The sequence below is a fragment of the Eurypyga helias genome, unplaced genomic scaffold (genome assembly GCF_000690775.1).
Source record: "Eurypyga helias isolate BGI_N326 unplaced genomic scaffold, ASM69077v1 scaffold22640, whole genome shotgun sequence".
Taxonomy (NCBI): Eukaryota; Metazoa; Chordata; class Aves; order Eurypygiformes; family Eurypygidae; genus Eurypyga; species Eurypyga helias.
Window position 1 is genome coordinate 16,189 of NW_010226590.1, and position 15,565 is coordinate 31,753.

General features: G+C 44.9%; 1 protein-coding gene across 1 annotated transcript in view; it reads left to right on the plus strand.

Moving 5' to 3' along the window:
- UTP20 (UTP20, small subunit (SSU) processome component, homolog (yeast)) overlaps positions 1-15,565 on the plus strand; it is a gene marked incomplete at its 5' end in the record, with an annotated part of 60,321 nt that overhangs the window by 15,860 nt on the left and 28,896 nt on the right. The window contains 13 exon segments of the mRNA XM_010153706.1: positions 482-632; positions 1,255-1,317; positions 1,632-1,790; positions 2,836-2,912; positions 3,777-3,856; positions 4,506-4,749; positions 5,708-5,914; positions 7,720-7,810; positions 9,397-9,482; positions 10,035-10,160; positions 10,698-10,864; positions 11,394-11,602; positions 14,549-14,692. Coding sequence (XP_010152008.1) covers positions 482-632; positions 1,255-1,317; positions 1,632-1,790; positions 2,836-2,912; positions 3,777-3,856; positions 4,506-4,749; positions 5,708-5,914; positions 7,720-7,810; positions 9,397-9,482; positions 10,035-10,160; positions 10,698-10,864; positions 11,394-11,602; positions 14,549-14,692 — 1,804 coding nt within the window.

Genomic DNA, 15,565 nt, shown 5'->3' on the forward strand with positions numbered 1-15,565 from the left:
GGCAGGGAGCTTCGGTCTAGTGCTTTTCTGCCAGCTTTGGGCTGGGGGTGTGAGGTAGCAAAGGAAGGTTTCCCTGTGGGTGGTCAGGATTCCTGGTGTCTCACCTAAGCCTGGATTATTTTTCTGTTGAAGCTGATTACTGACTGGGTACCTGAGCAGTAGCAGCAGCCCTTGTCTGACCTATGCAGATTTGTTTGCAGCTGGGGGTCCGGGTCCAGCCTGCCAGCCCCAGCTTGACAAGCCCTGTTAATACAAAGGAGGAATTGCATGCCTCTTGGGTTGTTCTAGGTAATTGGGGTTTGAGGCTGCAAGCCAGCATGCTGGTGAAGTCTGACTTCACTGGCTGCTGGTGCTAGCAGAGTCTAAGTCATGTGGAATTTTCCCTTAAAATTGTTAACGTCTACTGCCTACTGCCGTATTTTCAAATATCTGTATTGTTGCAGTGCTCTCTGTATGCTAATAAAACCCTCCCTTGTTTTAGCACTTTCCCTTCAGACCCCTCTGCATTGCTGCTAGCTGATCTCTATTACACGAGGCTGGTATTGTGTGGCTGCCAGGAACCCCTTTCCCAAGGGAACCTAATGGACTTGTTTGAGAAGTTGCACCCTAATATTTCCACTGGCATTTCCAAGGTAATCTGCTTTCTTAGCATGTCCAAGGCGATTTGTATTTGAACAATGCATTTTAAGTAACCTGAGTTAAATGACAAAGACTGAAGGAGAAACAGGAGGCTATGTATCACAGAATCATAGACTGGTTTGGGTTGGGAGGGACCTTAAAGATCATCCAGTTCCACCCCCCCTGCCATGGGCAGGGACACCTTCCACCAGACCAGGTTGCTCAAAGCCTCATCCAGCCTGGCCTTGAACACTTCCAGGGATGGGGCATCCACAGCTTCTCTGGGCAACCTGTTCCAGTGCTGTGTAAAGGATGTAAAGCAATGACTTCCTCAGTATGTGTTTAGGACTCTGCCCATTTCTAAGAAGCTGCCACAGGTCATGAGTTATGGAGGTTAAGTTTTAGCCCTAGGAGGTTTGCCTCTTCCCTAGAGGTGAATCGGCGCAGGAGCCTAACGTATTCATTTTGAATTGCCTGCTAGATTTATATGAGCTCCTCTGTTTCTCAGCTCCAGGAGGAGCCTAGCGAAATCACCCTTCTGTGCAAAACATTAACCTCTGTGTAGGTGTATATGTGTCTGCGTATGTAGCCTGACTTCTCCGGGGCATGCTTCTGACACGTTTTCCCTTTGGATAGGTCCGACTATCAACTGTCCGAATTCTAAACCATTTCGAGAATCCACCTTCTACACAGGTTGAGGTAAGGCTAAAAGTTAACATTTCAAAGCCATCTGTGTTTGTCATGTGGGAACTGCTTTCTGCTTTGCAGAAACAAAGCAGGTGTCTGGGAGAGGTTGTCGTCTGCTTTTGTGCTTTCACATTTCAGTTTTCTCCCTTTGTCCCCCTGCCCCCTGGTGTTTTCAGATGTGTGAGTTTTGATGCTTAAGTGGTGGAAACCAGAGCAAGTCTCTGGACTTTGGTCCAGAAATGGTTGGCACTCTGTGTAATTCTGTTGAAATCCCTTTCAGTGAGAAAAGAATACTCTAACAAAATGCATGTCACTTGTTTGTTCAGGGTGATAGCACAGGGGAACTCCAGCCACTGTTTCCCATATTGCTCCAAGCAGAACTTGTGCCAGCAACAGTGAATGATTACAGAGAGAAACTCCTCCATTTGAGGAAACTAAGGTGCGATATAGTGCGGTCTGCAATTCCAAGTGGGTCTTTGCAGGAGGTAAGTAGTTGTTGTCAAAAAGCAGTTGTCACATTCCTTTATTCCAAGAGAACGTTCTTACTCCATCACGTGGATTGCAGAGGTTTTAGTAAGAGTTCACCAAAAAATCAATTAGCTCCCAGATTAGTTTTCTAAAAACTTAGTTGTTAGTAGGGATCACAGCTCCCATTGTCCTTGGGACTATTGTCTTCTCTTGGATATTTAGTAGAATGACAGTGATATTTAGATAAATGGCCCACAACCAGAGTAGTCAGGTTTTGATATCATGGGAAGGAAAGCAGATGATTCCAGGGAGAAATGAGTCGTGAGCAAATGTCAGTTCGTGACTTTGCCATACCCACAGTGTGGTTGAACGTAGGTCGGACTCGCAGTGGCCATTGGAGAGCCTGGCTTCTGGATCTGCTGCAGGGTGAAAACATTGTGTGCCTGTGGCTGTTGAATCTTCTCTGCTGCAGAGCAAAACGGGGATCAGTGTTGGAAAGGTCACAATTTTACTAGTTATATGATTGTGGATTTGGTGGGAGGGTTGGGGGTTTTATTGTTATTTTTCTGGCTGTTGCTGTACCTGTATAATTTTTCTTCTCTAAACTTGTAAGCTTCTGTGAGGAAGAATTGTAGGTCAGTCCTGCTGCATACAGGTCAGCAAGGAGCCAGTGCAGAGGACATGCCTCTAGGCCTAGTGCAACGAAGACTCCTCCAGGGCCAACTTTCCTCTTCCTGAGGCTCTAATGCTGCTGTGGCAGTCCTGACATTCAGGAGGGAGGCAGGCACATCTGGATCATCTGCTGTGCTGAGCTGGTTTTTGCACATTCATGCTGTGTAGGGATGGCGACTGGATCTCAGAGCAGCTTAGAGTAAAATGGCTGTAGATGTCTGCATGCAGCTGTGAGACAAGGAATGATGGTGTGTGTGACTTGCTTCGTTACTTGTACTTCTGAGAACTTCCTTGAGCAAAGTTTCCTCTTTGGGAGGAAAAAAGGAGGTTGGTTGGTCTTCAACTATTGTTTTTTACGTCTCAACAAGATGGTATTGTATGTCATTCTAGGTCCCTCTTCGGTATTTACTGGGAATGCTTTATATTAACTTCAGCCCTCTCTGGGATCCTGTAATTGAACTCATAACGTGAGTATATGCAGTCGGATGCTGCACTCTGTCCTTGTCTCACAGAACTTTCCTTCCATTGTTCTGTGAACAAAAGGTGAGGTAAAAATGTCCAATTTGGAGATATCAGTGCATGTAAACCTTCAAGTGAAATCTGAAACAAATTTGATCTGAAATAAATCACAACCTGTGTAGACTCTTTTTAGCTTAGTTTTTGATTTTCTTACTATTAAAGGGAATTTTCAACATAGTCAACTAACATCAGAGTTTTGAGCCAAAGGTAGCAGGATTCGATTAGTATTTCACAAATGCTTAAAGGAGCAAGAAGTCCCTCTCAGTTTCCCTGTCTCTGACTTTTCTGTCCTTACTGGAAAACCTTTAAATCCTACTAAAGAGTTGGGAAGACTTACCATGGTGACAGCTGAGCTAAATACCAAAATCAGTGTCTGCTTTCAGCATGACCTTATCTTCTTGGTTTTTTCCCCCTCTGTTGTATGATTAGAAAGGATGGGATTTTCCTCTTCAAACTAGTGAATTGATAAAAAAAAATATTAAACCAGCTCTTCAAAAGATGTGTCCATGCTAATTCTTCCTTTGGTTCTGTGTGATGTTACTGTACAGAAGTCAGTAGAAAGCTTGAGAACATTTCTACTCAATTTGAGTTCATTTGAAGTCATGAGATACAACCAGATTATTTTAATAACAGTTGACACTGTGATTAAAGGCAAGGAAGTGCTACAGCTGTCTCGTGCAGATGTCCTGTCTTTGGACACCCACAGTAAAGCAGCGATTAAAGCCTCTGACCATGTTAGTTGTTGACTTGCCTGGTGGTGCATGGCTTGCCTTATTTTCCTTTTAATTTTGTGCTGTTTTATGCTTTGTTAGTTCTCATGCAAAGGAAATGGAGAATAAACAGTTCTGGAAGGTCTTATATGAACATTTGGAGAGGGCTGCTACCTGTGCTGGTAAGTCACAGCTCCTAAACGTTGTCGGGGTAATAACCGTGAATGACATGACTGTGTTTTTGTGTGCCACAAATTTAGGTGTGACGGGAGAGTTCAGAAGCAGGGCTCTTGACTGCCAGCGTTATGACCAGGGCAGGAATGGAGAGGCTTGGGGGAAAACTGTCTCGAATACCAAGGAGTAGATAGGAAAGGCCCCTGTGTTAGAGGAGGGAGTTGCAGGTTGTGGGAATTCATGCAGCAGTTCGTCCCTGCATAAGTCTGGCTCCATTTAGGATCGGGAGCAATGACAAAACCTCTGTAATGGGGCTGATGGTCTTTCTGCTCCATAGATTCAGTGGAATTCCTGCAAACAGTGTCTTTCTTGGGTGTGCTCTTGAGGCTTGCCTATGGGTGTGTGGAGTCTGATTCCACGATAGAGCCATGAGCGCTCAGCCGTTTGTGGACTGTTATTCAAGATAATTGAGGTGTGTCAGGGCTGTAAGGTGTCCTAGAACACTTTGAGCAACGTGCGTCTTTCAGGTCCGTGTTCAGTATAGTTGCCTAAATAGGTACATGTCGCCAAAAGTATTACTTCTGCCTTGGGGGACTGATCCCGTGCTGCTGGCAATTATGAAGTGACCCGAAGAGATTTTCTTCGTCTCTTCTATAGAATTGGAGCTGCAAAACGAACTGGATGAACAGGACGAAAGCACTGCTGAAACAGAAAGCGAGAAGATGCCAGAAGGAGAGGTGGGGACAGTCTTCCTGGAGCAGCTGAGGACTAGGACCGATTGCAGCGAGCGGCTGGACCACACAAACTTCCGTTTTCTACTGTGGAAAGCACTGGATAAATTTCCAGACAGAGTGGAGCCTAGGTCGAGGGAACTTTCCCCACTTCTTCTGCGATTTATTAGGTAAGTGGAACTCCTGTGTGAGAGGACACGTAGCTTTCAGTGTGCTGCTGAACTTTAAGACTATGGCTGTGCCATTACAGTTTTCTGCTTCCTGAATGCCTGGCTGGTGAGATGTCTGTTTCCAGTTAAGATAACCTTTTGATTTAAAAGTGGATTTTGTCAGAAACATCACACAAGAAGCAGGCTGAAATGAACCTGGCAGTATGGGTCTGCTGCTCAGTCTCTCATTTATTGACTTGCTGTCGTCATAGCCTCCTTGCTCTGTTAGGGGGTGATTTCAGTGGAAATGAAGTTCCTTTTGTTAAAAAAGTGAAAATACATTTTAATTTGGAGTCACAGACCAAAATGTATTCTCCCAGTGTGGGGAAGATGCTGGTTTTGTTAGGCTTACTCAGTTTGCTGCTGCTGGAGGGAGAGCAGTGGTGTGCTTGCATGTGTGCGCATATCAGATCGTGTGATGCACGTGGGGTAGATGTGATTTCATGGCAGGGGAAGGCATCTGATACTCCTTTTCTGTGATTAGAAAACCTGTGTTTTGCTTGCCTTCCTGGAAGAATTGAACCATGCTCTGGCAGGTTGTTTTCCTTACTCTCACACTGCCATACTCACTGTTCACCTTCCCACTTGAGAAACGCAACCCCTGTGCCCTTCACAAAACCTCTTCAGACCTCTAGTAATGCAGTGATTCATGTGTCTCTTCCCTCCACCAGGTACCTCCCACCCCCTTTAGTGTATCTGGTCACTGCCTTATGTCTCCGCACCTCCAGGGCAGAGCACCATATTCTTGCTGAAACACTATTCTTTAGGAAATTTTAGCCATACAGTGTCCCAAGACACAGTGCCATTAATAATGAGAGTGGTGGATTGTGGAGGTTTTAGTTGTTCTTGCCCTGAAACCCTTAAAAATGCTATGCAGCTTGCTTACTTACTTCTTTTACTTTTTTTCCCCCTTAAAAAGAAACGAGTACTACCCAGCAGATTCGTTAGTGGCTCCATCTCAGGATCTTAGAAAGAAAACTAGCGGTGCAGTAGCAGCAAAAGAAATACCTGGTGAAGAGGTGAATGATGTTGCTATGGAGAAGGAGGAGGAGGAAGAAGAAAAGGAAGAAGGGGAACTGATTACTGTAGGACTACCAAAAAAGAAAACGAGAAGAGCTGCTGCCAAGTAAGTATTTTTAGGTTTCCCTTGCTAGTGCTTTCATGGAAAGGCAGATTCAGCAGCTCATGTTGAGATAAAAGCTGTGTTTTTATATATATTAGTTTTCTTCTTTTGCTTGCACTTCATAATTTTTCAGTGGATTGTAAAGACTTTAGAGTCAGAAACTCCACCTGTACAGTACTAAATATCCAGAGATCCTGCCCAGGCTTTATTGTTATTTCATTACTTGCTGACTGTCTGTGGTTTGTGTTACTTTAAGCAAAAATTGTGAGGTATTCTGAAGTAATTCTGAAGTTTTTGGAGGCCATTGTACCTGCATTCCCCTGGCTTCTCTGTGTGTATCTGTAGGTCTTAAAAACATGGGCATTGCCAAACATTTTAAAATGAGACTATTCATTTAGGTATTTTAATACTGGGATTTGGCCATTGCCTACCTCTTACACATCTTGGACCCCGTCATCTTCTGAGGGACAAACATTTTTATTGGTCAGTGTTTTAGGCTGAAGCTACATACTGTTGTAATGTCATTGCTTGCAGTACTGAATACATGGAGAAAAGTGTATGAATTCTCCACAATTTCTCCAGTCAGTCTTTTTACCCTGATGACATCTGTCAAATTGCAAATTGTCCATTGCAGATGCATCGAAGATTTGTATTTTGCCACTTTTTTCTGCAAAGGTTGGCTCTTGTAATGACAGAGAACTTCAAGATGCCACCTCATATGTTGGAACACAAGTGTTTGATACATAACCTGAATTGTCATTTAATCCCAGGTGTTTTACAGGTGTTTCATTTTGTCCCAGATTGGAATTGGAAGTTAGCAGCAATTAAAGCGCAGTGACAGTCCAAGATTTTTTTTCAACTTCTATCTCAAAATGCCCACGCACTTAAGTGGAAGCACTGGTTCCTGGTAGCAATAACAAAGGCATGAAAGATTTACCAGAGATGTGTTAATGAGTGCTGGAGTGGCCTCCCTTTGTCTTTGCCCTGAGCAGGTCATGCAGTCAGGCCTGTGCTGGGCTAGGTGAACTCTTGTGGGGCTGCACCCTGTGGCCCACAAGGTCAGGCTGAGGCAGTGGGAGGACCCACAGCTTCCCCATGTTCAGCGTGGGGTTGCTGAAAGCCATCTTGCACTCATCCTTAGAGCCCAACCATGGAGGAGGGTGGCCCAGCTAAGTGTCTGGGGAGTTGAGTGTAAACTACGAGGGAGAGCAGCTGGGTGAGGACAGCCTCTGCCAGCCCCACAACACGTACGGTAGAGGAGATCTCACACCTTCTTACCCTGGTGACCTCTCTACCCTCCCACGAAGAGGAGGTGGGGCAGATGTGGGGTGACACAGCCAATTCTAGAAGAGCTGATTCCCATCTCTGCTTGCAGCCCAGCATAAGTCCAGCACAGTCTGTGGCTAAATACAGCCCTTTGTGTTGATAGGAGTGAAATGGGCACCAGTTAAAGAGAAGTGAATAAATAGAGGTAAATTCACCTTTTTGGTGTTCCAGGCTGGGCTGGCAGAGAGTAGTAAGCTGCATCCTGACTGTATTCCTTGATCATGAAAAGCTGAGCCTGTGTAGTGCTGCTGAGGAGATGGCCTTCTCTGAGCAGTGAAGTGACATCTGGAAGGAGCTGCTTTAGGAGAGGGAGCAGGATGCATCTGGCCATGTCACTGAAATGGAAGCCTGTAGACCTCTTTTGTTGTGGTTTTTTTTCCTTTCTTGTTAATCAGTTTTATTCGAAGTTCATCATTTGTGTATGATAACACGGCATTGTCTCTTCTGGTCACTTAAAATAATTGTTTTGTTTTGTTTTACAGGCAACTAATAGCCCACTTACAAGTTTTCTCTAAATTCTCGAATCCTCGTGCATTGTATCTGGAGCCGAAGTTGCACGCGTTATATACCCAGGTGATGCTATCTGCTGGCTTTTAGAATACTGCTGAGAAATGAACTTTCTTATTTGAATGCAGTGTCTGAGACTGCAGAAACCTGTCATTTTCTGTACCCAGCGGTGGTAGCTGAGAAAGGAGCTGTCCTGGAGAGGGCTTCCTAGCAGGCTTCACTTGAAATGAGCCCCTTTAGCAAAGACCTGCTTGAGATACCTGGCTTAGTTTGCCAGGAGTGGCTCATGCAAACAGATCTGGGAGCAGACAAGTAGTAGTCTTTGGCAATGTGGAGGAGTGGCTGTAGAGGGAGTCTGTTCCACTTGCACAGCAGGATCTGGTAGAGGATTTTGAATCCAAAGCTTAGGGAACACCTGAGAGATTTGTCCTTGTCCTACAGTATTGTGTCTACAAAGCGTATGGTCAGTCTGAGCAACAGATCATTTGGCATCAGAAAAAGAAAACAGAATTTCTTCTTGAAGAATAATCAGTTTTGTAAGATTCTTTTTTGATGGATTTCCCTGAAGGAATTGTCAAAAATATGACTGAAGAGGAATTCTAAGCCTTTATCCTAATCTCCTTAAAAGGGTATTTTATTAATTTTACTGTGTTTTGTTGGCTCCTGATTTGTGGATTTTTTTCAGATCATTGGGGTTAGCTGTAATTGTTCCCAATTTGTGTTTGCTGAGTCTGTGGTCAGTAAGCTGTAGAGCTCCATTAAATAGTCCAAACCTGTTAGTTCCCTGTGTTTCACTTGGCAACAGGTCTGGGAGTTGGAAGGTCCATTCATTAGTCTCCAAATTTGAGAATCTCTAATGAACATCCACTCTGTTTCAGTCAGCCTCAGGGTTTTGCTTAGGAAAAGGGTTGGTCCATGTGTTTGCTTGCCTCTATTCTTAGGCAAATAGTGTGTACAGGTCAAAACAGCATGTGAAGTACAGCCTGCCATAAGAGAGATTACATCATCACTTACTGTTTGCCACTTCTGCATCTTAGCGTACGTATTGATGTGGCTGGTGTGTCCATCTGGCACAGGGATGTCATGGTGAAGTAGCCTTCAATGACTGTAGCCTGTGCTGTTTGGTAGGAGAGTGAAGAACTGATAAAGATGCCACGTGGGGAACGGATCTCTCTTTCTTAGTGCCTGGGTTATCTGGGGTCATCTTCAAGAGAGGGCACATCTCAGTAAGACTTTGCGTATCAGGTCTTCTGAGTATTTTGTATTTGTCACAGAAAGGAAATGCAGGTGTCTGGGGTGGTCTGCTTTTTAATCCAGCCTTCCCAGGTACACAGCTGGTAACTGGTTTTGGAGGTTGAAAACGCAAGCTGGCAGTGGCCCGAAAGCCAATTATGAAAGCTCAAATATTATAACTATCCTGTGTAGATGGGGGGGAAGTATGCATGAACTACCAGCAACCATGTTTGCTTTTTATGAGGGACAGCTGTGTGTTTGTATCTTGGCTTTGTACTGGCAACATGTACATTGTTTTGATTTTGATAAGTTATTCCAAAACCTGCCTGAGCTTGGAGCCTTTGGGTTGTTTTGCTGGTTTTGGTAAGCACTTCTGTCTTCTAGACAGGGACTCATTTTCTTTCTTTTGTCAATTGCAGTTACTGTCCCATCAAGACCAGAATGTACAGAGAGTTGCTCTTGACTGTATCATGACTTACAAGCATCCTCATCTACTGCCATACAGGTGAAAGCTTTTATATTATTTTAGCATTGGGGAATGAGCCTGCTGTCATATCAGAAGCCTGCTTGGGGTCAGTTGCCTCAAAGAGAGAGGCTTTCCTGTATTTGGTGAAGATGTATGTATAAATTTTAATTTTAGCCAGCTGTATATTTCCTATTTAAAACAGGAAATAAGGTCTTGAGGTTGGTCAGTGTCTCTTTTTTGTTTTCAGGAAAATAGCAACGCTTTTATTCTGTCCCAGAAGAGTGTGTGTTTAGTGGTTGCGTTGTTTTCAGATTGTACTAATGATTTAACCACCCAGAAAAAGTAACAGCATAAAACTGTAGCTTGTGGTTGAATAATCTCTTCACAATGTGTCCAGGAGATACTTTCCTACGAGATTAGCTAGAACTTGCTGTCTTTCTTAATATCTGTTGATAAAAGAGTGGGAACATATTACTTTAATATTTTACATACAGTATAGATTTGATAGGTAGGTAGATATAGATGCATGTGTGTGTGTCTATCTGTTTATTTTTATGACCCCTGTCTGCCCTCAATGTTTATTACTCTCAGGGAGAACTTGCAAAGGCTGCTGGAGGACAAGAGTTTTAAAGAAGAAATAGTCCATTTCAGTATTTCTGAGGAGACTGCCGTAGTACAGATGGAACATCGACCGTACCTCATCCCTGTTCTTATGAGGTGTGTCGTGAAGTGCAGGTTCAAAAGTTTCATGTCAAAGTACTGTGAGCAGAAATGTAGTGCTGCTGCCTCGCATTTTAAACAGTTGAGATAAACCTGTGGCTAATGGTATAGTTTGCCTGATTTTTGTGATGTTCTATATGGCTTCCTTATTAACAGCTTCATGTAATGTGTTACACAAATGATGTTGACATTTTGGTAAATAGCGTTTCTGCTAAGGCTTATAGAGAACTGTGAGAACATTTCAGCTCACTGAGTATTGCCACTTATTACAGAGCGAGGCAAATTATGTGCAGATAACTGGTTTCACACCTGAAGTCTCCAGCAAAGCTTCCGTTGTAGTAGCAGAAGCTGATCTTTCACTGGGGTGGTTTCGGCCGCTGTGCAGTGATTCGGTGGAGACGCGGAAGCGGGGACTGCCACTCAGCTTTGCCCTGACTAGAGGCTAATTCTAAACAGAGTTTCTCCTGCGCAGTAAGAGGCTAGGAAACGGATGGCTTGCCGAAAACTAATGCAACCTCTTTTTGGCTTTTGAAGAATTCTCTATGGCAGAATGAGAAACAAAACGGGGAGCAAAACACAGGGCAAGTCTTCAGCCGGCACTCGCATGTCAATCGTCCTGCGATTCCTTGCTGGCTCGCTGCCAGAAGAGATACGGATGTTCTTGGATCTACTCTTTGAAGCAGTGAAGCAATTCAGTAATGGTAGGTACGGGCAGTAGAACCTGGGGGTATGGTACTTCCTGACCTGTAGAGATGTGGAGGGGTAAATACGCTTAATAGGGTTATGTGCTTCCATTTGTCTCTTAACAGTGCCTTGGAAGGATGAAAGGGTGAAAGTAAACTTCTGATAAGGGCTGAGGTTCCCCTGAGCTTTTCCTTAGAAACCATGCTTGCTCTGTTTTACAGGTCCAAGGTCAGAAACACTGAATGACTTGCCACAGCTGTGCATGTAAGCTGTGGCAGGCCAGGAATGAGCAATCGCTGGCATCGTAGGCTAGCCTGAGTATGATGGCAATAAACAGAGGTTCTGAAGTGCTCTGATACTGTAGCAGTGGGAGATACCAGAGTGTCAGAGAGATGGAGACCCAGAGCCGCCCTTATTTAAAAAGCTGAATGTGAGGGTCTGTAAATTAGGGCCAGATTATACTGTTTTTCATTGAAAGTTATTTTTGGTAGTGGGTATCTTCCTGGTGCTTCTCTAGATAAGTTCCTGTCCCTTTGCCTGTTGCAGGGCCTTGCCAGACTGCAGTCCTTCGAAGTATGTCAGAGCTGGATTTAGCCAAAGTCTTGCCTCTTGGACGTCAGCATAGCCTCTTCAACGGTCTCGAGGTTGTGTTGAAAAACATGGGACATTTGATCCATCAGTACCTGCCTGAAATTCTACAGATTCTGCTCTGCATGACGGCTGTGGTGTCCTCCATCCTCCAGCGAAGAGAGAAGGTACAATACACACAGACAGTATACAAACATGTAAATTAGATTCCTTACCCTCCTCCTTAGATTGCACCTGTGCACACACCTTTGCTGGTTCAGGTAAAGGTAAGGTTAATGCCCACGTGGAGTGAAGCTTGTGAAGCTTAGCAGTTAGCTGTCAAAATAGAGGCCAGTGATACTTGTCTGAAAGTGCTGCAGGGATCCTCAGGCAATGCAGGTGGAGTTAATGTATTTTGAAAGCTGCCTTGGACTACATTTTTGTTTGAATTACTGTATCTGAGAGAGTTGGAGGTGATCTCTGTGCTTTATTACCTGCTTGCTCTGTGGAGAGATGGGCATGAGGGAGAGCTAAATGATCTGTTGTAAGGACTTAACAAGATCCTAGGGCAGGAGGTTAAAATTGGCCTTAAAGATGTAGTTTCTTGGCTGCAAAGATTAGAGCAGGAGAAAGAGAGGGTTTAAAGTTCCTTGCCTGAGGACTTCAGAGCAAAACTTGTCTTTGAGGTGTTTTGTTGCTGGACCACACCCCAGGGGAGCTCGGCATTGTGGATGATCACAGTGGTTATCTGCTGATTGTCTCCTGCCATGGGGCACAGGGAGAACATGGCCACCAGCCGTGCTTTCAGCACACTGGAAGCATGGTCAAGCTCTGTATGAAGGAGTAGTGATGCTAATCCAGTGTCCCAGTTAGGGTCTCAGCCAGGTGTCCGCAGAGCACCGCGAATGTGTTTTCCCTTGCTGTGCAGTGGCTTTACACGCATGAAGGGTCAGGTGAGGAAAACGTTCTGCTAAAGGTTGACTGCACCTAAAGATGGGGCATTACTGCTGCCCTGTGCCCAGGAGAGCAGTGCAGAGACCCCTCTAGCCCAGCTAGCTCAGGGGTTCTGTTGCCAGCTCTTTGGAAGCTGTGACACTGAGCCAGGCTTTCTGTCTTTCTGAAACCTGTGCCTTTTCCAGGCTTCAATCCAGATAGGGAAAGGAAAGCTCGAGTCTGGTCTGGTGCAGAGCCTGATCGTATATTAGATGTGAAACAAGCAAACTGCACAGTCATCATCATTGCTGCGGTGTTGAAAGGACTTAGGAGATGACAGACTGGGCAAGTGGTGTGTTGAAAGGAATTATGTGAGGATAGACTGAGCAAGTGGTGCTAGGTAATGAATGTTTTGTCACCAGGCTCGCGTGTTCTTGCCAAGACCCTTCCGTGAGCATTCGAGGTTAGAAATTGTGTTGAAAGCAATCCATCAGACACAGCAAGCCCTTGCAGCCAGGCAGCATCCAAGGTCCCATAGTTGCCTGCAAGCTGCACAGAACCTTGTAACTACCTTCGTTTATGAAGGGGATGAGCAACTTTTAGGACAGCAGCATCCCACAGCGTCACTTAAGCGATGGATTGCATGTGCCTACATGTTTTAAACTGGGAAAGGAGTTTGAAAAGCTGCTTTGTTCATTGCTGGGATAGTCACATTTTGCCAGGGAAATCCTGTCATCATTGTGTAACACGTGGAGTGACAGTCTGTCATTCGTCTGAACTTAATTTAGCACTTCATTAGCCCATGAGATGTTAAAAGCTCAAGGAAGAGTGTGAGAAATGTGTTTATCTTGGCTAATGATTAGAAGGCATTCTTGGAGTTTGAGAGTAATTTATTGCAGCCTGATACTGCCTGGAGAGTTAAACATCAACTTGACTGTTTTAAGCAAAGTTATTCTTTTACTGTTTCCTGCTTGTGTTCAGTGCTGGGTTTATTTGTCCTCTCAGAGACTTGTTCTCATTGAACAGTAGGAGACCTGAAATTACTTCATTTGGGGGTCATCATTAGCAATAGCAGCCTGGTTGGTGCTTTCTTCGGCTCTTCAAGCAGCTCATTTGCTGCATGGAAGCTGATGGCACACCATTAGTATGCATTCAGCACAGCTTGGGAGGCCCTTGGCAAGAGCACATTTGGTCCCTTTTTCCACCGTCTCCTCAGTCTTTTTATCTCTGATTTCAGAAGTCCATAAGTACATCAAATAAAAAAACTGTGATGTCTTTCAGCGAGGCTTTGACACCAAAGCCCCTTTGCAAAGTAAGACATAGAAGTATTTATTAGGTGTGGTGGATCGTAAGTACTGGAGGCCCTGAGGAGCCAAAGACATAGCTCCAGCCCCTGACAGCAGCCTTTATTTGCTCTGACATGGCTCTGTTGTTTCTGGGACTGGAGTTCAGCACCTCTGTGCTGTGGAGCTACTTCGTGTTTGTGCTGTGAGCTGCATTGCACAGTATGGAAATCATTTAGGCTTCTCAAGTCAAGACTCTTCTCAGGGAGAGGAGTCAGAATGCAGCAGTGCATGAATAAATAACTTCATGGTTAGCTGTGTGGCTGATTTCCTTACAGAAATGTATTCCCCAATAAATGCTATGGAATGTGTCTGCTAAATGGGTACAGGAAGCATCCTCTTGTCACCAAATGCTATACTCTCCCCCGTGCTGTTGGAGGAGGTGGTTCACTGTCTTTCTTGTCTATTCCTCCCCCTTCTCCTTGCCTGTTGATTTCTTCCCAGCAGATTTCAGTATGCAAAGTACAACTTAGCTTTCGAGAGCTGATTTGGGTCCTTCCTTGTGCAGAACAGAATTACTTAAGTGTCAGGGCTGGAAATGTAACTGTGGTGTAGCTTTCTCCCTTTAGTCCAGAAAGGGCAGGTGCTACTTCACACCTGTCAGCATGGAGTTCCATGGGCTGAAGGAGTCCTGTGCAACAGACTTAGTGCAGGAACAGGAACCTCTTGGGAAAACTGAGGTCAGCTGTGAGATGTAGATTGCTATGTGAACAAGTTACCAGAGCATAAGGAACAACATTGTGACAGTTCCAGCAAAGGTTGTGCCTGTGGTCAGTGAATTGCTGTGTTTAATTTCAGAGCAAGTAGTTAGTAGTTGTTCTGCAGAGGCCTTACTGGGGATTTGTTTTGTTTTCACAGATCCAACCTAGGCTGATTAATCCACTGAAGAATTTGAGACGTCTCGGACTCAAGCTTGTGGCGGAGTTTTTTTCCGATTACGAGACCTACAGCTTCAGTGTGGAAGAGATTGATGCAGTTTTCCATGCAGTGGTATGGCCTCAGGTAAGTATTTCTTGTTCATCCAAACAGCGCCTGGAACATCGTGCTGGTACAGCCATGCAGAGGACTCCAGCTGCACTGGAGTCCATGATGTCAGCTGTGTCCGTTACAAGATTGGATGTGGCCTCACGCAGGTTCCAGCATGCTTATGTGTCTGCAAGGCCAGTCTCTTCGCTCATGTCTGGCTAGTCCTGGAGTAATCAAGTCATGGGCTAAAGCACAAATTAATTCATTTCAATAAAATCGGTGCAATTCCTTTGTTCTTTAACCACAGAAGCAGACTTCTTCCCTGGATGCCTGAGGGAAGCAAAGTACTAGTCACTTCTAGGTGCATTTTGCTGCTTTTCTATGTGGGAGTTGCTGGGCCTGTGGTAGGGGACTGCAGAAAGAAATCCTGCTGCAGGAAAGGAAGAACCCAGCAGGGTCTGTTGGTGGCCTGTGTGCTCTTGTGCCTTTCTGCTGGGGGTCCTGTTTGAGCACAGCAACAAAGCGCAGGGTTGTGGCCTTCGTCAGAGAAATTCAGCACTTTACGCTGAGTAAATCTGAACACGATGTAAAATGTTAAATAGTTAGAATTCCTGTTGTCCTTCCAGACAGCAGGAGGACAGAGCTGGTTTTGGAGCTTGGGTGGTAGTGTGATCCCGAAGCTCCCTCTGGAGGGAGTCTCTGCCAGTGAAATCCTTGAAGATTTGGTTTTGGCGGAAGAATTGTTCAACTTGTGTGCTTTCCTTTTTTTAAGGCTAGGGAACTGAGGTGTACAAAAACTCATGGAGAGGGGAAATTGTTTTAAGCCTGTTGTACTTAGAACTAGAGTCTGCTGCCCTTCCTACCCCAGGAGTCTGCTGCAGAGGCTCATCATGGTCAGTCTGCACAGCA